We start from the raw sequence: 22661 nt of genomic DNA on the forward strand, positions 1-22661 counted from the left end.
AAATTGTTTTGTATGCTGTATAGCTCCGGCAAACCTTAAAACGTATGATCCAAAAATGTAGATACCTTAAGACAGGACTTACAAATGATATTTATTAAATGATGGTTGTGTTAAAATTAGACATTTCTTAATGGACATTTTTGTCTGAAAACAATACTTGAATTCCCAGATGTGCTTTAGCAACAGGTAATAATATCAGCAATGATGCAAGCTAATAAAGGAGGAATGGTTATATGGACAGATTGTTTAAGAAGGCGGGAGTCCAGAAAGGGGCAGGATCCATCCAGCTTACAAGGATGGTACCTTATGGGAGCATCGGAAGGAAATGAAGATCTGTTAAACTGAACACCACAAAAAAAATAAAATAAATAATAATAATAATATGGGCATGAAGTTACTGAGAAGGAGCACAGCAGAAGAGAAGCACAATGGTCTCGTGATGATCATCTCTTCAGTCGTCACCTTTCAGAGCACTACTTAACAACAACAGCCAGCATTAGAAAATAAAATATAGTCACTACCCACAAAGATGGCTCGTCATCCTTTGTGTCTTTGGTAGCATTGTAAGTTGAGGCCTCCCTTCATTAGCCCTACATATTTTATAATAACTCTGTTTAAGTACCCAGTTAGTCACTCTTGCTGCCGCACCCAGGGAAAAAAAACAAAGCACAATAAGATCACAGATTATCTGTCAAGTTTAAATCTTAGGGTGGAGGTTACAGCAGGACTCTTCAAACGTATTCTTGGTATCTTATTGTTGGGTACATCCTTCTGAGTTATCATCAGAAGCCAGACACATTGGCTGGTAGTCGCGGCAACTGCATCAAGATGAGTGACATCCTCCATTTGCAGTATCTTTTTGGATGTTTTTTTTAGATTTCAGTGCCCCTTATTGGTTGGAGAAGCACTGGAGAAAGTCAAATACTTTACAACCGATCATGACCCCTCAAACAAGTGACTCAGTGACTTGCTGTCACAGGTGCAGAGGGAAAGGAGCTTCAATCCCCACTCAGAGGTTTAAACTGTGAGCAACAAATTATTGGCAAGTTTTGAACTGACAAGCTCTATTACTTTTCTCTTTTTCTAAAATCAATGTAGATTCTAATGCGCGCGCAAACACACACACACACACATAAACTCACAAAGACAAAGACAGATAAACAAGGTATACTGTAAGAATAATTTCACAAGCTATAACCCTAAAGGAATTATTTGGGTTACTCGTTCACATCTGTCAAGTGCTCATGTTTTTGAATAGTCCTTTACAAATGCATATAAACTGCAATAATTATTTTTTGGTAGTATCTACTGTCTTGTTATGAGCTTGAAATGTGAGCAGTCTGCCCATTTAATGGCCTGCAGGATAGTGAACTATGAGAACATCTACTGTTCTTCAGACAATCTCAAGGAACTGCCCAGGAATGTTGTTTAGACACATCTTCTTTCCTGATACCCTCTCAGAAACACAACAGAGAAAGTTGATCCTCCACATCAGAAACTGAACACACCCCGGCAGCAGCAGGAGATGGAGCCACAAAGACATCCAAAGGTAACTCGGTAAGAAGACACTGTGATGCAAGCACCCATGGGCAGGCAGGGATGGGCATTTAGGAGTCTAAGGAAAACGTTAGCTGAAAGACAAAAAAGCTGATACCAGTAAGACAGAGGGGGTTTTTCCTGACATGTAATGTTAATAATCTGACCTATTTTAACTCCATGACCCTGTGGCTGTTTTTTTTACATTGAGTTGGAAAACAGGTGAACAAAAAAAAGCAAAGAGGAGACAAGTGCACTGAGATGGAGCATTGCAAAAATATATGGAAAATGTTTTATTGATTTATTATTAAAGTGAAACTGTAACCCCCCACAGATTTCATTTTTTAACGAAATGCATGAAGGTCTGGGAATCATTTTGATCTGTATTGATCAAATGTTGTGGACAAAGGACATCAAATAAAGTGTAAACAATGTAAATAGAAGGAAAGACTTTCAATCATCAGAAATATCAATTATCAGAAAAGCCAAGTAAGAATAGGTATGATTGTAAAAGTACATTCTGAGTGTGATTTCAGATTGTGAAGTATAAATATACAAATCTGTAAAACAAAAGACATGACCTAACACAGGTTCTTGAATAACTCCCTCACCTTAGAATAAAGATAGTGCTCTATTCTTATAGTCTACAGTCATTATGTATCATAGGGACTGGCAGATAGATGTTCTCAGGGTAAACTGATCTGTAACCTGCTTGTTACAATGCGTGGTGTATCCTGCCCCCTAGTGGCTGCATGTTGTGCAGCTTCTTTTGGAGTTTAGCCTCGGTCAGGTCGGCTGACAGTCGCTTTGCCATCCTGTCAGTGGTCCTCTTCATTCTCCGGGCCACTTCGATAGCCTGGTCCAAAGTCCTACTCATCTCTTCTTCCTAGGAAACAGAAAAACAATTTACAATGAATCAACCATACAATGTTAACAACATGATTTTTGGGGGATTCACAGATTTCTTTTAGCAAGCTCAGACAAGGAATGAGGAGACTACTCACCTTGCTCCCTCTGCGTCTGCTCGACCTGCTGCCAGCCTTTGAGGGCGCTGATACCGGGGTCTGTGTCCTCTGGAAGTACACATTACTTGGCAGCAGTGCTGTGTCTGACTGGGTGGAGCGCTTTCTGTGTCGGGGCGTGGACTGCAGCGGCTCCCTCACTTTATAGCTGTTTTTTTTTTTTTTTAATCGTGAGGAGAGAGGATTTCACTTTAACAGAACTATACGATCAGTATCTGACAGCTTCCTGTTATGTGATGGGTTTCTTTTCTCATGAGACCTATGATTACCTTGCAGGTAGGCTGCTGGAGGAGCCATAGCTTACTTGTAGGAGGGGCCTCTGAGGAGACGGAGAGGAGAAAAGAGGCCATCCCTCCTCGACAAAAAAACTGTCAATGACTGTTGCTGGAACATGGAAACATGTGAAGCAATAAGTATGAACATGAATAACACACAACATTTTACATATATGTATCCATGGTTTTTGTTTTGAACTTTTATGAGAGGAGAGTGTTGATTGGTGACAGATGAAGCTGCTACACTTTTGATTTTCTGGTATATACTCTAAATCCTATGATGGAACAATTTAGTTAACATTGTTGACATTTTATTATTCACCTGCTTGACACAAAATGTTTACATGATGAACGTTGGATTTTCAAATAACTTACTTTGTTTTCTATGCATGGCTTGGCTATCAAAGGTCTCTTCCTTCACTCCCTTTAAGCTAGAGCTGGTCGGAACAGAGTGTTTAACTGAGCTGTTTCTCTCTGACCGAGGGATTAAAAGACACATGAAACATCTTTGAGTACAATATATCCCATATTAGAGATACAACTGAACAAGGTCAGGACTAAGACAACAGCTCAGACCTTGGTTGAATTGAAGTTTATTGGTAAACTCAGGTGAACAGTGCATACTGTCCGTCCCTCTCCTGCTCCCTACAGGCGCACTTTGGAACTGCACCATGTTATCAGAACCGACTGTGTCACCACCATCTGTACCTGAGGAATAAACCAACCAAACCCTTTTAACAATCACGGAAATACACAAACATACAATTATAAATGTGGAGGGTTTTGCTGCAATTTTCTTTTTTTGGTGGTGGATTACCTTTGCTCTTACTGGGGTCCATGTCTGAAGATATCCAGTCCTCCATCTTCACCTGACTGGAACTAACTACACTCAAAGGCTGTCTGCTACTGGATGGCACCCACACACTAGAAGGAACAATATAAAGGGACGTTACAGTGGCCAAAGTCCAAATCAACTCACCCCAAAACAGACCATTATCCGTCAGTTTTCCCATTATATCTGCTAACAGCTATCACCTGTTACATGATAGTCTGTGCTCGTTCCGCAGTCTGGTTTTAGGCCTGCGCTCCTGACGATCCTCTCTGTATCTTGAGGTGAGATAGTCCATCTTCTGTGCTAGGTGAGGCAGCTGGATCAGGCCCTGCTCAAGGTCCCTCTTTAGCCTGGATACCTCTGACTGCAAAGCTACGATAGCCTCACTATACCCACACACAGATACAGATAAAGTGATTGACTCTGTAGTAGGGAAACATCAGAAGATTATGAGTAAATCTTTATAACACTGGCTCTCCCTAGCACAAACCAACCTATTACAAGAGCATGAGTTCAGTGGGCTGCTTCTGTCATCCACATCCATGGTGGCACTGAGTTTGGGTTCAGGACTGTGGTAACGGAGTTGAGCTGTCAGGCTGCCTTCAGATCCTGTCCAGTGGTAGAGAAGCATTCATTAATTCACAATTTACCTGTAAATATGAAACGATCACACAATGTTGGATTTTCAGCAGAACAAACCTTTCTATAAAAACTAAACTTGTAATTTGTTGAACAGTCATTAAGGACTGCACATCTTAAACATCTTCATATACAAAACACGGTACACAAAAATCAATGGTAATTGCTAAAAACAATTCAGTGAATGAAATATTAATTATATTAATATAATAAATAATGAATTTGTGAATTAAAAAGGAATAAGAAAGGCAAATAAAAACAAACAAATGAACAGAACTCAAACAATCAAACAAAACAACACACGCTATTTATTACTATTGTCTTCAGTTCAACATGGTAGCACATACCATTGTCAACTCCATCAAAAAAGGCTAACACTTAGAAATATAAAGTTACATATTGTATATAAAAGGAACAGCATAGAAACTCACTTTAAATAAAACTAAGGGGTCAAGATTTCATGGAATTTGGTCACAAACACTGTAAGAGTGCAATCAAATTATTTCTTACTTTTTGCCTGGTAGAACAAGAATTTAGCATTAAGGAAGGTTCACTGACCTTGTAGATGGACTGAAGGCTCCTTCGTAGTACTCTCCACCCACCTTTCCACTGCCATTGTTCCACCACAGGACGGTGTTTCAACAGATTGATCGGGGCTAACCCACAACTGACTGGGGAGGCTGGCTGAATGGATTGCTGTCTGCAGGTTGGAGCAGGAGCCCTCACTGTCTGTGCTGCTTAAACCATCACCCTGGGACGGCACACTGAAGACAGGAGGGTTTAAACATGAGTTGACGTGGAGAGAGTGACAGTGGGTAAGTTTGTGTTTACTGACAGAATTCTGCTATTGCTCATTTATAAACGTCTGTACCGTTCTGTGAGCAGATTGGGTTCGAATGATCCAGAAGCCGAGTTATTCAGGTAAGAACTTCCAAATCCACTGTCAGTCTCTGGGCTCACAATCCTCTGCATCCATGAAAACAAACAAAAACAATACAAAAAAACACAGAAATAGCAGTCTTTGCATTCTACTTGCAACTTCAAAAATTAACCCTGAAAATGTGATGCATAAAAATCATTAAATTATATTCAGAAAAAAACCCCACATTGTTATATGTGCAGAGATAATCAACCGAACTAGTCATTCACTGGGACCGACCTGTGATGAAGATGAGGTTTGGAGAGGAGGATCTGAGGGGTTGTGGATGTCTGAGTTTCTGGGTGCATCAGACAAACAGGAGAGCTCCACAGCTGGACTCACACAGTCCTGATCACACTCACCCACTGCGTGCAGGACACTGTCCAGGGTGCTTTGACTGCAGCAACAAGAACAAGTGACATATTTAACATCTGTACAGTAGGCTGACAATACAAACACTCTGCAGAAGCAGCTCACTTACACTGTCACAGGATTACAAGATGGATTACTTGTATGAGCCATGCATTATTTAGGAGTAAACAGTATAGAGAAACCACAAAACAGAGGCATGGTTAGCTGCAGTCTTTGGACTTTGACATCAACAACTCTGACCTGTCAGCTGTCCTCTGTATCTGTCCGGAGAATGATGAGCTGCTTCCATCTAAGTATGCTAAGATGTTACTGTGGTCGAGCTCATCTGAAAAGACAGAGTTCTTCTCCTCCTCTGTCTCCGCTGTGTGAATTTCCAGCCTCTCCACAGAGCGCTCTGAGCTCCTGAAACAGGACAGAGAAGAGAACCTGAACGCTGCGACTCCAACACTGGATGGAACTGAACACCGTCACCGCAGCTGAAACATTATCTGCTCGTGGGAGAGCGGAGAACATGCACACACGCACCACCTTTTGCAACATACAAAAAACAATGGTGGAAACTATGATGTATCTCGGAGAGCTTCTTAATATTTCTGAATAATTTCCGATAACTTCTGACTACATTTTTCACAGAAAGTACAGGTGTGCGTCATTCAGCTCACCAGTTGAAAATCCCAAATTTTAAAACTAAAAGTATTGTCTACTTAAGAAACAGAATATTTAAATATGAAACTAAATATATCACTTAACAATAAACAAAGTATTCTTATTTTAAATCTTTAAATTATCTGAGCAAGCCTACCTTGAATGGCAGCTGCTGTGGTGGCTGTTCGAGTTAGTTGTTATAACTTCAACACTTTCTTCATAGACCTGGCGGTCCCTCATTACTTTCTCAATGTTTTCCTCTTCTTTCTCCACATGAAATCCAGCAGTGGAAAAACTGGAACATGGTCCCTGAAATGTACAACACAAACAGATCAATTAGAGTTGGGGATGTCTTTTACACACAAACACTCAAGAGATCATTTGTCTTAGGAGAAGAAACAAGCTGAAGATGCTAGAAGGGGGAGCGACCTGCAATAAGTCAGATAAATTATAGTTTTTTAATAAAAACTTGGTATTTCTATAATGTCAAGATGAATCATTTTAACAAGCTCATGCATGTTGAAGTATCATATTTACTATTTCCAAGCCTATAATGTCAAAATTTGACAGAAAACTTGAGTGTCTGTTCTACATTTGATAGAAATTCATCTGGTCGTTTCTCTAAAGCAAGAAATTCAACCCTCTGGACATGCTAAAAGAAAAGTCAGGACGACTACATTTCTCAAGATTTATGTCAAGGAAAACATGAAATTCTATTCAATCATTGAATCCAGCAGATAAAGAAGAAATGGACCTGCTTCACCAGAAGAGCTTAACTCTTTGTGCCTCAAGATAAAAATGTTGTTTCAACGTATGATGTCATCATAACATTTTGAAATATATGAGAGGCCACTTCACAGAAAAACACATGGATGATACATTGCCAAACATTTTAAAGATGAGTAAGTGCGAGTGAGGCGATATGTGTCAGAGGGTTGATTACCTCATGCAGGGATGACGGAGGTGAAGGTGTAAGCATGCAGAGAGGATTCGGCGTCTCGTGCTGTGTCTGTCTCATGGGTGTGGGAGTGGAGGATGAGTGAGGTGGAGAAATCTGTTCATACACGTTTCTGTCTATCACCTCCTTTATGGCCTCAAGGTGCATCCCTATCCTGAATATGTCTCCCTCCACCAGCCTGAACACATTTTAACACGCACACGTAAATATGCAAAGGAGTGGACGCATTGTGATGATGCTGGCACGTTTGTTTGCAACTGCAGACTCACCTGTTTGGGTCAAAGGTGCCAGTGTTCCTGCACAGGCCCATGTAGTTTTGCATCTCCAGAGCTCTATGCTCCTCTTTCTTGCTGATGTATTTTCTCTCCAGCTGGTCCTGAGCCTCCATTAGCCCCCTCAGTATCTGAACAGGGACACATTTTTACAGTAATTGTGTGCACATGCAAAAGTTAAAGGTAGAATTGCATTGGTCCTCGAAAAATACAATGAATCTTAAGGTAATAAAAAACATATATTATGTACATCACCTAAAGAACTACCGTAAATTCCGGACTATAAGCCGCTACTTTTTTCTCACACTTCGAGCACTGCGGCTTCTACTCCGGTGCGGCTAATGCATGGATTTTTTATGGGGGACAATGAGCTTCTGCCGCAAAAACATTTGACTTCGTCACGTCGGATCTTAATATCAGTCATTTTGCGCTTCATGCACGCACCCTCATCATGGAAAACACACGGAGAAATGCATATGATGTAGCTTTCAAGTTAAAGGCGATCGACCTGGCTGTCAAAGAAGCTAACAGAGCTGCTGCACGTTAAGATGACACTGACAGCGACAACAGAGACTGAGGAAGTGAGTAATGAAGTCATTCTGAGGCAGTGAATGGATGGACTTTTTCTTGTGAAATATATTACGGTCATCTTTTTCATCAGCCGTGTTACAGACACCGTCGGCTAGGCTTCGTATTGTAACGGTTCATGTTGTAAAGTCAGTAGTTGATAATGTGTTCATAATTCCGATTATGTGGAGAGTCAGTGAATGCACCAGCGAGAACGTGTTGAGTGGCTGTATGAGAGAACGCTGGGGGAGAGAGTTGGATTGTTACAGCAAGTTATGGTTTTGTTCTCCGCTGTAAACGGCGTGGTCACGGCCGACAGTGACCAGGTTATTAAAAGTTATTATTTGAACGCTCTCGTCGTCCTTTAACGTCCGTACGGACGCTACAGTATTTGCGGATGTTACCGGTAGCCTACGTCTGTGTAAATAGCTCTTGTTATAGCGTGGACACCTGCGGCTTATAATCAAGTGCGGCTTATATATGTACAAATACATTTATTTACTTATTTTTAGCCGGTGCGGCTTATATCCAGGTGCGCTCAATAGTACGGAATTTACGGTACATAAAGTAAGTATACAACACTTACCATGTGCTGGTCTGCTGCGCTCACTGACACGTTGCTTACGCTAATTTTGAGTTCTTCTACCTGAATAGAAGAACAACTGATTTAGTTATCTGTTCACAGCTAAACTCCTGGCGTTTAACTTAAGAAGCAGAGTAGGGTTTTCTGGCACAACTTCATCTACCATGGTGTATGGAGAGGCTTAAAGGTCAAGAAGCTCCAGCAACACTTGTAGTATGATGATCAACTTTATTAACTTAATTCTATTCATCTAATAAAGCTAAAAGGTTTAACTTACTCTCTGCATGAACTGGGTGATGATGTCTCTCAGCTCTGTTGTCATTATTTCCCCATAACTGGGACCTTCTTCAGGCTGGTTGGAGGAATCTGTGTTCACCTCCTCAATTTTACTCTGGGAGTTTGTTTCTCTTTTTTCACCTGTAAAAAAAATAACAAAGGCCTGAGTGAAATAGACTAGAAAGAGGCCAGTGAGCAACATCTCCTTGTTATTGACACTGGTTTCTGATCATCCACATCCAAAATACTAACATTCTAAAATGTTTAGACTAAGAATTTCGAATTTGTGTTTTTAAACAATGCAAACACACATGATACCAACAGTTAGTGACAATTACAAAATACAAAAGCAAAGAAGAGATGTTTGTGTAACCAGAAGTGTGCCATCTGACCCGGTTTGTCTCTATGGAAACAGGGTGCACTTGATTGCAGGAAGTGAAGCAAAGTGTCACAATATCAAATGTCAAACAGAGACAGAGACGTACCTGATGTGGGAAGGACAGGAGCCAAGGATCCAAGATGGCTTCCCTTGACTACAGGTACGTTTTCTAGATGATCATCCTCAAACTCAAAATGAAGCAAGAGCTCTGAGGAGGACTGAGTCTTGAAAAAAGAGCAGTAATTAATCAGGTGAATTCACCTGTGACTGACATGTTTCTGATTTTCACACTCCAACAGTCATTATATATCAGTCAAATCAGTTATAAACAACAACACTGAATTGTTTACTTACATTAGTTCCAACTCTCATTTGATCTATAAGGTTCTCTGCCTCAGCATATTTGGTGAGTAATTTATCATATTCAGCCTAAAGACATATGGAATAAGACAAAGTTAGTCCTACTACAGTGTTCACACTGCTACTTTCTGCACTCTGGATATGTTCTACCTGCAGGTGATGCACCAGTGCAGGAGCCTGTTTGTCCTCATCTTTGAACACATAGGGTTTCTCTGACAGCTGGACTGAGTCCTCCAGGACTCTGCTGATCACTTCTAACATCCCTGGAGAGGACTGGGCTCTGTGAATGGTGCTGGGGCTCTGGGGAAGGGGTTGGGCTGGTCCACTTAGAGCTTTGGGGATTTTAATCTTGGGGGCAACCTTGGAGAAGTCCGGTTGTGGATAATGGACTTGGCCTTGTCCATATTTCATCTCAGTGAAGGACCTGGTGCGCACAAGGGGGACTTGACGCACCTGATCATTTTCTTGGGACTTTCCCTGTTTTGCTAGATCTACAGCACCTGCGTCCTGTTTCGAGTCTGTACTTTGAGAGTTGGATGCGATACAGTTATAAGCAGAAGCATTTACCTTTTCAACTCTCTCTTTGGGCTCTTCCACTAAACTTGATTTTACATTTTCATTAGCTCTTTCTGCACAGGAACTCTGAATGATCTCTGTATTACAAGCAAAGCTCTCTGAGTTGTTACTATTGTTTTTCATGCTGTTGTGTGCTGGAGCCCCGCTTAAAACTGTGCCATCCATGCTCTCTAGCAGGGACACCTCAGGCAGAGTCTCTGCCTCAATCAGCTTGCCTGGCCACAGCAGTTCTTCCTGGGAGAAATGTCGCAACAACACCTGGTTAATGTCTGCAGGGCATGATGAGGCAAACTCCTTTGGTTTTAAAACATTAAAAACATGATCCTGTTTGCTGTTGGCATCCTCTTGAAACAGAGTTGCAGGTTTCTCAGCGTTGCTCTCAACTGAAAACAAGTGTTTAACATCATCTCTCTCTACTTGATTACATTCAAGCAAACCAAGATCATCCGGACTTGCATGGACAGTACCTCTTCCATCTGAGCCTCTTTCACCCTCAGAGATAGAAGACATGTTGAAGTAGGTGCTTCCAAGGTCACCATCGTAAGGTAGCTCTTCCTGATCCTCGTCGCTTGTATCTTGCCGTGCTTCCTCATACCCCTGATTTAATGGGGGCTCACCTTGCATGGTGTTTGGTCTTTGGGCAGACACATGAAATGCGCTGCTCTTATCCTTGCTCTTTACCAGCCGATCACTCTGACTGCTGACAGAGCTGGACTCTGAGGAAGAAACATCTAAAGCTGACAGCTCTGCACTACCTGCAAATGACATAATGTATAATTACAAAATATGAGGGTTCTATTAATTTATTGAAGCCTGAGTCATTGCATGAGGACACTGGGATCTTATCACGTTGACTATCTGCCACTTTGGTTTAATGAAATTTCTTGTCACCCAAAAAGAAAAAAAAGAGAAAAAAGATTTTACAATAACCAAAAATAGACTCCGGGACTCACCACTGAGATGGATGCTGGCCTCCGAGGCTGCAGACTCTGCCTGGGACAGATGAATGGCAAAAGAATTCTCCAGGTCACTCAGGTGGAGACTTTCATCCTCACTAAGGTCAACAAAGATGCTCTGCTGAATGCACTTCTCCCACAGCACAGTTGGCCTGTCCTCTCCCTTAACATCCTCATCTGACTCGTCTGGTTCTCCCTCCATGACAACTTTGTCTGCAAAGCGACAACCTCTCCTCACCTGTGTTAAGACAGGAGAGCAGGGAGCACCTGTTCATCACTTAGCAACGCAACCAGTGAGCTGACAACACTGGATCAAAATGTGTTAAGCTGTCAATTATTTAACAATCAGAGCATTGTGTAGTCAGAGGTTGGCGTGACAAAAGTGTTACATTTTTTAAATGGTCAAACCATTGAAATAATTTCTGTGTACTTGTGTGTGGGAGAGAGAGACATTGACAGAGTATATACGATATATCAGATTAAGTAGTACTTGAGCACCACATTAAAGTGTATACTCAACATATTCAATATAAACTTTATATAAACTGCATTCTCATTAAATATATAGATAAAGTGTTTTAGCATTTGTCAAAAGAAAATTAAATTATTGGATTTTATTGGATTAATATTGGATGTAATTATATCTGTATCACACATTCTTTAACATTTTATAAGATTTATTGTTGGAAAGGTTTTTTTTCTGATAAAACAAACAGCATGCTTTGGTGTACCTGGCATGCTAATGTAGTGTGGTACACATTTACCTCTGAATCGCTCTGGGATGTTAATTTCATGAAGCAGAAATATTCAAATGAAGAAGTTGATGTCTCAAAATAACAAAGAAAATATATTGATTTTGATTATCTTGATTATTCCATGCATAAATAATATGACCCATCCAAAAAATTTAAACACCATCATGTGAAAAAGCAGCATACAAAAAGTAGGAACACAAATAAACGACAAACTATCTTGCAAACTAATAAACAAAACATCCATCCATATCTATGTTTCTTTTTTGTTGTTGTTGAAAACATGTTTGCTATATCAAAGGTTGTTTTCGTTATTGTTTGATGAAAAATTAAAAAAGCAAAGTGACTAATTCGCTCCTAAACATATTACTACTTTGTAATATAATTTTACTTTATTAAACATTTCTCATAAGAGTACAATGTAGAAAACAAATACAACATATTGCAACACATTTGCACAGGGTTGCCAAGAGAAACAGCCATGTCAATACTTAGCATGTCATTCTAAAATATAGAAATTTAATGACAGTGTCTTGAAAGTGCAATTAATGAGGTCTGACCTGAAGATAAAAGAAAATAAATGATAGAAACGGGTATGTAATGTTGGTATAAAAGCACCTGTTGATCTATTTTTGACTTTAACACTATGTTAAGGCAGTTTTGTTGCTGGAAACTTACTTCGATGTTGCACTTCTTCGGCGGAGTAACATCAAGTAGATCCGATCCACAACCCTGGTCTCGCTCTTGACATCATGTCGTTACCGGTGACAGTGTTTCTGTCTCTTTCTTTCTTGACATATGGTTTCTCGGACAGGTTTAGTTTCTCTGCCATCATTAATAATGCAGCCTTCACTGAGCGTCTACAGTCGGACTGGCAGCTGTACAGGCCGGCAGGGAGTGGTTGCTTGGTAACGGTGGTCAGACCTCTACCCAAAAGACTGTTTATGAAGAACTATGTTTATTTTAGTAATTTAGGATTTAAGCATGATAAAGCACAGTACCTTGCACTGATTTTTTGCTTTCGTGTATTTTTACTTTCTCAACAACTCATTTTATTTAACATACACAGTAGCCAATTGTTTTTTTTTTTTTTGTTACTCTGCGGTTAAATTGTGTCATTCACTCGCTGACTCTGTGGTACGTAATATATTTTCTATTCAAATCTGTTGGGCCAATGACTGTTATTCTGGGCGCGGCCATTTTTGAATGTCAACCTCTGATTGGCTAGTTGGTGAAAAACACAATACGCTCTGGGCAGCCACAAGGGAATTTGTGTCTACCTCATTGAAGTTACAAAAAGTTTAACAATAGGGATAAGATAATGAATTTGAAGATATAGTATAGTTTGTCACGGTATTACTCAGTTGTTTCTTTTTTTTCCGGAGCCATGTTTTTATCCTTGTGAGACATTTAAATAAAGAAGAGGATAAGTCATCATCGGTCGAACTGGATCGTCCAACGTAAGTTTAGGAGCTAACATGCTAGCTGGCTAATCATTCAGTAGATGTGATTCTTTGAGAGTAAACTCATGAATACACTGCCCGAGGTTGTGTTTCCTCCAGCGGAGAAAGACTTCTTACAGTAGTGTCATTCATGAAAGTGCGGTTTTTACTGTCCTGTCATTCAGTTCCGTCATGACAGAGTAGATTTAAAGTGAATGGAGATCAGGCTGAAGGATACACGACGATCACTCATCTCTAATACCCGACAGAATTATTGCATTCACATTTACAACTGTTTGCTGACATACATATACAATGTTCCTAACGATCACTTGCTATTCGTTAGAGACTTGAATAAATGACTTTCATATCAGATACTTTAACTTTAATGTGCATGTCAGATTAGCAGTAATGCATCATCTGTGATGGTCATTTATGGACACGAACATTAACCTTTAATCTTTTTGTGGAGTATACGAAGTGTCCTTAGGTAAAACTATCGCAACAAAAGTGTTGCTCCAACATGTTTTTTAGTTGGTTGTGTTTAAACACAGCTTTGTCTTAACGTTTGGAAAACTTGAGATACTTTAACCTAATTAATTGGAAACTGAGTGTGTTACAAGATGTGTATCTCTCAAATTAATGCTATGTAGCCTCATCTAAAATCTAAATCATAGCAGTCATTTATGTCTGGAGAGAAAATGTAAGTAAGTCCTGATCACATTTCTTTGCAGACTCTCAAGATATCCTGTCCCTGTGAGGAAGAGTTACCGGTCAGTATTCCAGGACCTATTTACTTGTTTCTTTCTTTTGTTTTGCAGCAGGTTTTTTTCCCCTGCTCATAGGTGTACTACTTAGTTGTGTTTGCATATTTAGATTTTGCTCTCAGTTGTAGTAATTGTAACAGGGCTTCAATGGACTCTTAGTACAAAGAAAACAAATCAAAATCTTCTTTGTGTTTGAAATGAAATCATCCCCTGTCTGTGACTCACAGTCATTTATAGCCTGTTGTGACACTGTCATTAAGAAACAATCTCTCGTTTCCCATGATGCACCTTTTAGTTATGCATCTCTTCTTGCTAAACACTTGTTCATGCCCACTGTCGGTAACACACCCAGTTGGCATGCAAAGGTGAAAAAAAGGCTGAGCCAAAACTGGCACAGATCTGTCATTATAATAATCTGCAGAAACCTGCAGGGTTTAAGTTTGTGTTGAAGGCTGTTCACGTTTACGCCGCAGCAGGAAGAACAGAGGAGAAGATTGCAACATACTCATATCTGTTTTTATTTCAATACGTCTGACTAAGCACAAGTACTCATCCAACATAGACAGTGGATTTCCAAAAGCTTTATTTGTTTAGTTTATTCACAGTTTCCTCTTAGATACATGCCTCGTCCTGGAAACTCTTTAATATCAAAATAAAGCTCTCACGTTTACGCCACTTTAATTGCCAAAACACAAACAGGTCAGTATTATTGCTTTTTTTGTTTTTTTAAGTCCTTAGATTTGTAAGTGATCCCCTTAATGTGAGGTATTAGTTTTGTAAAGGCACACACACTGGGTTGATTGTTTTCATGGATGAATCTTAACAGAACAGTCTGATTGACCATCTCTTATGTCCGTGCTGTTTTTCTTTTACTATAAAATATACCAGTTGTTTTCCGAGACGTCTAGATTTAGTACAGTGTCCAGCCTTTTAAATATATGTTCATCAGCCAGTACCACGTGTCAAAGAGAGCTTCACAACACACCCACAGACACTCAGATTAGACGCCACATTGTTTTTATCCCACAATGCTTCCTTATATAGTTCACCAAGTTGAATGTAACTCGTGTGCCCCATTTAATGCTGTATGTGTGGTGTTGCTGTATTGCTGAGTTGAACCCGGGACCGATGGGTGTGGTTTGCATGACCTCATGGAGAAATGAGCTAATGTGGCTCTGGTCTTTATTAGCAGCAGTTCATCTCATCCGTATTCTTCTGAGCAAGCAGCACTCTCTCTTGCTGACCACGCTGCGTCTCCTCTGGTGGAAGCAACAAGCACACAGTTGTGCCGGTTGTTTTGTTATTTTCCATAACCAATTCTTAATTTGGTGATATTTGCAACATATTTGCACAGGTCGCTCCTGGTTGCTCTTCCTCTGGACGTGAGCCTTTTTCTCTCATCTCTGCTTTCATAGGTCACACTCCGCTTGCTCAGCTTGGAGCCGCTTACACTTTTCAGAGACTGTAATGACTCTTCATTTTAGAGCGACAGCATGTCTGACTGTGTGTGGACCTGTGGACCCCCCCCAACAGGGTTCTTACTCTATCCGCTCCTGCCTGCCCCACTTGTGCACGCTGCTGTTTGGTTGGTGTTGCCATGGCAGCACGTGGCCAGAAAAAAAAGGCTTCACATACAGCATCTTGTGTTCTCTTCACAGAGGGCAGCTGACGAGAGTGAGGGGCAGTGACGCAAAACACACAGTATACGAAAGCAGCGGTGCGGACTGACGCTCAGGACTCTGCAGCTCTGTCTGACACTTAACGGGGTTTCCTTCCCTCCTCAGCATTCAGCAGAGGAACACAGTGGTTAGCCTCCTCTTGAACAAAGTTTGTCTTTTTGGGTGTTTTTTTTTTTTTTTAAACGCAGCCATTTTTTCGGGAACCAGACTGGGATTTTCCCTCATACTATGCACATCAATGGATACAAGTGGCTCAGTGGTTAGCACAGGATCTGAGGAGCAGTCCTTTCATGTCCGCTACAGGTAGGCATTACTCCTCTCACCTAAAACTGTGATGTCTCATAGTTTTTTGTTTTCCTTGCTAGTAATTAGGCATAAAACATGTCAACCTAGGTGTGGGGATGTCCCGATACAACTTTTTCGCGACACCGATATTGCAGCCTCGAGTATTGGCCGATATCAATCCAATAATACATACTTTTATAACTTATGTTGTAGTGTGGAGTGTTAGAAAAGGCTCGATCAAGTGATGTTACTTAAACAGAGAACAACAGTAGGTATGACAAAAACTGACCCATTTATTAGTAACAAATTTGTTACATAGATTTTAACCTTCAACATAATATCGACAGTATTCAACAATTGAATGTAATTAAAAAAAAAAAAAATGAGAAGACCCTGGAAAAAAATCCTAAATGAACCCAATAAAAACAAATTATACTTTTAAAGTCAGTTAAATGGTCTGCTTATATCTGACATTTAAGATGCAGTCCGATAAAATCTGATATTAGTTTCTTGGCTGATGTCGGACCGATATCAATATCAGTTCGGGACACCCCCTGTGGCCTACTTGGAGTTACTTTGTTCAGGAAGTGATGGTATATACTGTATATGTAATATGGCATTGGAAATTGAAGACAAAGAGGAATTGAGTGGGAGGCTCTTTACAAAAGGCTTATTGTGGGTTTGTTGACTAAAGGCAGCTGAGTTACCTCCTCCAAACAGCCTCTGCCAGCTGCCCCTACATACCCAGGTAAAACAGCTCTGGGAACAGGTGTGACCTGTCAAATGTAGAAACCTGCTCCAGTCGGCTTCAATATTTAACAAGGCCTGAAAAATTCATCACTGCTGCGCTTTGTTTTTCTCCACACTGCCCAACTTATTAGGATAGAGTTTGTATCTGTTTCTTATCATAAATACCACTGTCAGCATGTTTATCATCAATGACTTGATTCCATTAGCCCTCACCTTACCAGCCTGCTTGTGTCTGACACATCTAATAAAGCTTCTTAGCGCTCCATTTCGCTGTAATCTGCTGGGTGCACATTCTTCAGCTGTAATCTTAGGTGACCAGGTCAGAGGAGAGAGCTCGAGAGGGGAAAAAAAAAAGCGGATTAGGATGGAAATTGCTGATGAAGCAGTTTTCCTTTGCTTGCATGAATGGGAGGTTAATTCTGTGATCACACCACATGTGTCACCTTGAACGTTCGCCAACTGGTGATATGACGTCAGAAGAGGAATTGTTTTCATGTGAGAAGGAAAGCTGGTTTTTGTAACCTGTTAAATGACTCTCAGAGGTTCCATGTGCTGTTGTTGTTGTTTTGAGGCACCAAAAGCCAGCAGGTAGGCTACTTTTCCTGTAGACCAGTGATCGTACCAAATAGAAGAGTGATGATGAAATGAGCTGTATCAGTCATTCAGAACACCACTTTAACTTTAGTTCACAAGTTATAGAGGTGAAGCAGGCTACTTGTCTATTTTGGACTGTTTTCAGCACACTGTAGACGATTGATTGTAAGATGTTTTTTTTCTCATGTGAGGTTTGCAGAGTAAAATGACTTATGTCAATGTTTATGAGTCTTTTGTTGTTGTTGTTTTTTTGTTTGAAAGCTTTCAGACAGACATTGTTATTTAAAGGTGTAAATCTTGTGGTAAACGCGCTGAATGGACTGTGTGAAGCTCGTCTCTCCCCAACAATACACTTTCCTGTGGAACAAAAGTTTGCAGACTAACAAGTAAACAAAGGTGCTCAGTATAAACATGTGGCCTAATCTGAAGATAATCCATCAGCAGATAAACCACCGCCCATTGTTCGACACTCTTTTCATCTGGCATTGACACGTCGGAGTCTTCTAACTCTACACGGCTTGGTTCTTCCATTTATGAACGTATTAGTGGATTTCTATATTCAAAATATGTTTTAAAAAAAGTCCCATCTTAATCTTTGAAACACCTGTGTGCCTGAATCGATCCAGCAAGAGTTTGTCACATTTTAGAATCCACAGTTTACCAATAATAAGTGTTAAAACAATCTGACACTATGAATCCACAATAGTATAAGGGATTTTAAACATAAGGTAGTAGCCCTTTACAAACAAATTAGACTACAAATAACTGTAAAATAAAGACAGGGGTTGGTCATTCAAAAATAGCATGATTTTGAAAACAGCATGTAAGCATATAAATTAAACGGTGGTCGGTAGCGCAACAGAAAATGATAAACATCCTAAATACAAGTCTGAAATCTACTCACAAATCTGCAGAAACCCCAGTGGGGATCTTTAGGACGAAAGAAACATTCATCTTATTCTAAGCAATGTTAATACACGTTGATATACCTTCTCTGACCAGTCTTTCTGTTGTGTCCACTGTACTGTGGAAGAAGCCCATTCTCTCGTCTTGACGCATGTCGAAAGGATGTGACCATAACAAACAAACCCCAGTTTGAGCCATTGTTCTCTGTGGGCGAAAGGAAGTAACTAAACAACATTCCCTGTAGAAAGCTTTCTCTGCTTAGAAAGAGGATATGGATTTGGTCGTGAGTGGAGTCGCTCAGTCGGCTGCAGCTCTTCAGCCAGTAAAGATCTACTCTGCAACGTCTTTACTCTTGCTCTTTAGTTATGTTTGGTAGCTATGAAATAGTTTCCTTTTAGTTCATACAGCATCTTGTTCGACACGTCGTAGAGGCTGATTATTCCCTATCTTCTGTAGGATGGAGGTTTCCTGCCTGGAACTGGCGTTGGAGGGTGAGCGGCTCTGTAAGGTGGGCGACTACAGGGCAGGGGTCTCCTTCTTTGAGGCCGCCATCCAGGTGGGCACGGAGGACCTGCAGGTGCTCAGTGCCATCTACAGCCAGCTTGGGAATGCCTACTTCCATTTACACGACTACGCCAAGGCCCTGGAGTTCCACCGGCACGACCTCACACTCACCAGGTGAGAGCTGCAGGAGAGCTCCACGAAGCATGCCCACAGATGATTCCTGTGTTTCACAAGAACTAACACACCGTGCTTTGTGTTTTTTTTAGGACAATTGGTGACCTGCTCGGAGAGGCCAAAGCAAGTGGAAACCTTGGCAACACGCTGAAGGTGCTGGGGCGGTTTGACGAGGCCGTGGTTTGCTGTCAGAGGCACTTGGACATAGCGAGAGACATCAACGACAAGGTGAGGCAGCAGAATGTAAAAGCACATCATCGTATCCAGTGAAGTATTCTGTTTTGTTTTGTTTTTTTGTTCGGGGCATCAACCTTCAGCACTGATGTTTTTCTCCTGGATTTGTGTAAGGTGGGTCAGGCCCGAGCTCTTTATAACTTTGGAAATGTGTACCATGCCAAAGGAAAAAGTATTTGTTGGAGTGGAGCTGAGCCCGGAGATTTCCCCGAGGAGGTCATGACGGCACTGAGGAAGGCAGCTGAGTACTACGAGTGAGCGACTCTGCGGTGACATTTCAATTATTCCTCTCCTCTGTTGTCCACTCTGTATCGTGTGTGACCGTACACGTGTTGTATTTTCAGAGCAAACTTGGCCATAGTAAAGGAACTTGGGGACAGAGCTGCACAGGGTCGAACATATGGCAACCTCGGCAACACGCACTACTTGTTGGGGAATTTCCGTAAAGCTGTAGCTTCTCATGAGCAGGTGTGCTATACAAGGCGTATCTCCAAAGTGTAGGAATGATCTTCTTTTATTCTATCAGCAATGATCATATACGTTTCTTTCTCTCTGTTCTTGTGCAGCGCTTGCTTATAGCTAAGGAGTTTGGCGACCGCTCAGCAGAGAGACGAGCTTACTGCAACCTAGGAAACGCCTACATCTTTCTGGGGGAGTTTGACGTGGCCGCTGAGCATTATAAGTAAGCTTCAGCCCACACCTTTATCTTCCAAAAGGATCTGCTGTGGCATCAACCACTCCAGGGCCTTACACTGCAGCCCTGTCTCTGCAAGTGTTTGAAGCAACATGTTTGTTTGTTTGTTCGTCAGGAGGACTCTGCAGCTGGCGAGGCAGCTGAAGGATCGAGCCGTGGAGGCTCAGGCCTGCTACAGTCTCGGTAACACCTACACGCTCCTCCAGGATTATGAAAGAGCCATAGACTACCACCTGAAACATCTCATCATAGCTCAGGACCTCAATGACAGGTACGCATTCACACACACATTCGAAATGGGAAAAAAAACAAAAAACTTGTGCTGATATTTCCCAAGCTTGAACTATTTCCTCCCTCCGTTTGTGCTGCAGGATCGGAGAGGGCCGTGCGTGTTGGAGTCTTGGAAACGCTCACACTGCGCTGGGGAACCATGACCAGGCCATGCACTTTGCTGAGAAACACCTGGAGATCTGCAAAGAGGTGCGTGACACTCGAAGCTGAACATAAGGGAAAATAAATCGTTCTGTAGTACAATCAAATCAAACGTTTGTGTTTTCGTTGTGTTTTGTTCTTCTCAGACTGGAGACAGAAGCGGGGAGCTGACAGCTCGTATGAATGTATCTGATCTGCAGACAGTTCTGGGTCTGAGTTATAGCACAAATAACTCCACTATGTCAGAGAACAAGGACGTAGACTACAACTTGCATGGTGTGTTGGTCAACTTACAAGTTATTTCTTTGAAGTATTTTTTTTCCCAATGTTGTTGTTTTAACATTGTTTATGTGTTAGGAGCGAGGCCCAGGGTGAGCAGAAGACACAGCATGGAGAACCTGGAGCTGATGAAACTCACACCAGACAAGATAAATGTAAGAACATCTCTCCTGTCATAAAGTGTGGACTTTCTTAAACATGTTCGATCTCAAGCTGGATGCTTTAAATTCTGCCAAGATTGAATTTCCTTCTCATCCACTTGTTTTTTTGTCCCCTCCTGAATTGTGAGAACTAATCCTTTCATGTGTGTTGAAGGGTCAGAAGTGGAGCAGTGACATCCTGACCAAACAATCCAAACCCTCCCTGGCTAAGACCTCCTCCAAGCTGTTCTTTGTCAACCGTCTGCGTGGGAAGAAGTACAAAACTAGTGGCTCCAATAAAGTCCTCCAGGACACCAGCAACACCCTGGACACCAGCCAGACTCTGGCACAGGGACCACAGAAGGTACTGCAGGGCTGAGAACTAGACGCACACATACACACAACCAGATCTTTAGTCTCCTCATCCTCTTTTACAAAATTCATATTCCTTGTGTTCCTCGTTTTTTGTGCTCTTTTAGCGACTCAGTCCTGACACACTCGGCGACGAGGGCTTCTTTGACCTGTTGAGCCGTTTCCAGAGCAACCGCATGGATGACCAACGCTGTTCAATACAGGATAAGGGCAGCAGGTTGTCATTGAATACTGGTCCAGAGTCGCCTCCCACAGCTATCAGGAAATGTAAGTCCGTCTATTTACGCAGAATTGTTTTACAAACAAAATAAGGGGAATACAATGCATTTAAAATTCTTTTAAACTCTGTAGCTAAATCGGACTCTGGGAACATCTCGGGCATCCCAGGCCGGAGGTTAGAGGAGTCTTCAGCAGCGGGGGGAAGCCTGCCTGGCCTCAGACTTCATCAAAATAGCAACCAGGCGGTGCTTAGTCACCTGATGGCAAATGCGGACAACACTGAGCCTGACGACAACTTCTTCGATATGCTTGTGAAATGCCAGGTACCTGATAAGATCTGAAAATATGTGGCTAGCAAAGTCTAAGTGATAATATTGCCCGCTCATGGTTGTATAATTGAATGCAAACTTATCATTGAAATCTGACACTCCTTCTGCTTGACCTCCACCAGGGGTCCCGTCTGGACGACCAGCGCTGCGCTCCTCCTCCTCCTCCAGTCCGAGGGCCGACTGTCCCAGACGAGGACTTCTTCAGCCTCATCATGCGCTCTCAAGCCAAACGGATGGATGAACAGCGTGTGACCCTGCCTTCAGCATCAAATGCTACTGCCAGGCCCGACGCCAACTAAACTCAGCACTAAAGAGAGACACAGGTTGTTTTTTACTCTTAAAGGCGTGGAAAACTTGGATGACCAGTGGATGGTCACTCAGAGGAGTGCGTCTCTTCTGGACAGAACAAAGCACTGTCAGCATTATATGTAGTAAACGGAATGGGGAAATATCTCAAACCGTACAAGGACTTGTTTTGCAAAGCTTGCACAACACCCAACACATTCTCAGTCAGTTCAGGGACTTTTTTTAGTCTTGTGTGTCATAAACCTGTTCTTCAAATGCATTTCACCGTTTGTGTATTTTTCAATACACAATGCATTTATGATTTTATTTATTGTACTTTTAATGATTGTTTTGATTCAGTTAACTGCCGTCCCACAACTAAATGTGGTTGTACCACTGTGTACAGCACTCTTTCCGTGTGTTTGCTTTATATGTGAGGTGTTTTTTTTTTGTCACCATGGGAAAGGGAAGAGGTATTTTAAGCAAACTGTTTGATAAAAGAATGAATTTAACCCATGTACAGATCAGATATTAATTTTGTACAACATTCTTCAACGAGGAATAAAGCCTCATTTGTAAAATTATCTGGTTTGATTATTTACAAGGTAACACCTTTATTTAAAAAACAAAACGTAACACCCCCCCCCCCCCCAAAAA

The 22661-nt window shown here is 41.4% G+C and overlaps 2 protein-coding genes across 8 annotated transcripts; one reads left to right on the forward strand and one right to left on the reverse strand.

Annotated features, from left to right (window-relative positions):
- Window positions 1-1815: 1815 nt before the first annotated feature.
- On the reverse strand, window positions 1816-12830 carry aknad1 (AKNA domain containing 1). 5 transcript variants are annotated; one of them, XM_079347846.1, is made up of 23 exons: window positions 12598-12829; window positions 11165-11405; window positions 10679-10966; window positions 9786-10594; window positions 9630-9704; window positions 9382-9499; window positions 8898-9037; window positions 8624-8683; window positions 7468-7601; window positions 7184-7376; window positions 6398-6549; window positions 5836-5997; window positions 5464-5620; window positions 5176-5270; window positions 4863-5068; window positions 4160-4274; window positions 3869-4051; window positions 3651-3757; window positions 3410-3541; window positions 3209-3307; window positions 2828-2942; window positions 2541-2706; window positions 1816-2422 (listed from the first exon to the last, which is right to left on the reverse strand). In XM_079347846.1, the coding sequence occupies exons 2-23, from the start codon at window positions 11367-11369 to the stop codon at window positions 2252-2254; spliced, it is 3882 nt and encodes a 1293-aa protein (XP_079203972.1). In that variant the 5' UTR covers window positions 11370-11405; window positions 12598-12829; the 3' UTR covers window positions 1816-2251. The 5 variants fall into 5 exon arrangements, with proteins under 5 accessions (XP_079203972.1, XP_079203971.1, XP_079203970.1 ...); XM_079347845.1 differs by having other exon boundaries at window positions 9786-10927; window positions 12598-12830; XM_079347844.1 differs by having other exon boundaries at window positions 4160-4265; window positions 9786-10966; window positions 12598-12830.
- Window positions 12831-12948: 118 nt separating this feature from the next.
- Window positions 12949-22588, forward strand: gpsm2 (G protein signaling modulator 2). 3 transcript variants are annotated; one of them, XM_079347849.1, is made up of 16 exons: window positions 13063-13379; window positions 14096-14134; window positions 15787-16110; window positions 18799-19020; window positions 19113-19248; window positions 19369-19508; window positions 19599-19722; window positions 19821-19936; window positions 20064-20219; window positions 20320-20428; window positions 20527-20656; window positions 20738-20814; window positions 20975-21163; window positions 21279-21438; window positions 21523-21713; window positions 21842-22588. In XM_079347849.1, the coding sequence occupies exons 3-16, from the start codon at window positions 16046-16048 to the stop codon at window positions 22016-22018; spliced, it is 1992 nt and encodes a 663-aa protein (XP_079203975.1). In that variant the 5' UTR covers window positions 13063-13379; window positions 14096-14134; window positions 15787-16045; the 3' UTR covers window positions 22019-22588. The 3 variants fall into 3 exon arrangements, with proteins under 3 accessions (XP_079203977.1, XP_079203975.1, XP_079203976.1); XM_079347851.1 differs by lacking the exons at window positions 13063-13379; window positions 15787-16110 and adding an exon at window positions 12949-13056; XM_079347850.1 differs by lacking the exon at window positions 15787-16110.
- Window positions 22589-22661: the final 73 nt, after the last annotated feature.

The sequence above is a fragment of the Symphodus melops genome (genome assembly GCF_947650265.1).
Source record: "Symphodus melops genome assembly, chromosome: 7".
Lineage (NCBI taxonomy): Eukaryota > Metazoa > Chordata > Actinopteri > Labriformes > Labridae > Symphodus > Symphodus melops.

Excerpts from the sequence above, each read along its gene's own strand:
- aknad1 (XM_079347842.1), bottom strand. The coding sequence starts at position 11,369 with ATGGAGGGAGAACCAGACGAGTCAGATGAGGATGTTAAGGGAGAGGAC. Across the intron at positions 8,684-8,897 it reads TCACCCAGTTCATGCAGAGA|GTAGAAGAACTCAAAATTAG; the intron begins GTAAGTTAAACC and ends TCTTCTATTCAG. Across the intron at positions 6,550-7,183 it reads CTCCGTCATCCCTGCATGAG|GGACCATGTTCCAGTTTTTC; the intron begins GTAATCAACCCT and ends TGTACATTTCAG.
- gpsm2 (XM_079347849.1), top strand. The coding sequence starts at position 16,046 with ATGGATACAAGTGGCTCAGTGGTTAGCACAGGATCTGAGGAGCAGTCC. Across the intron at positions 16,111-18,798 it reads TCCTTTCATGTCCGCTACAG|GATGGAGGTTTCCTGCCTGG; the intron begins GTAGGCATTACT and ends TATCTTCTGTAG. Across the intron at positions 19,937-20,063 it reads GTGGCCGCTGAGCATTATAA|GAGGACTCTGCAGCTGGCGA; the intron begins GTAAGCTTCAGC and ends TTTGTTCGTCAG.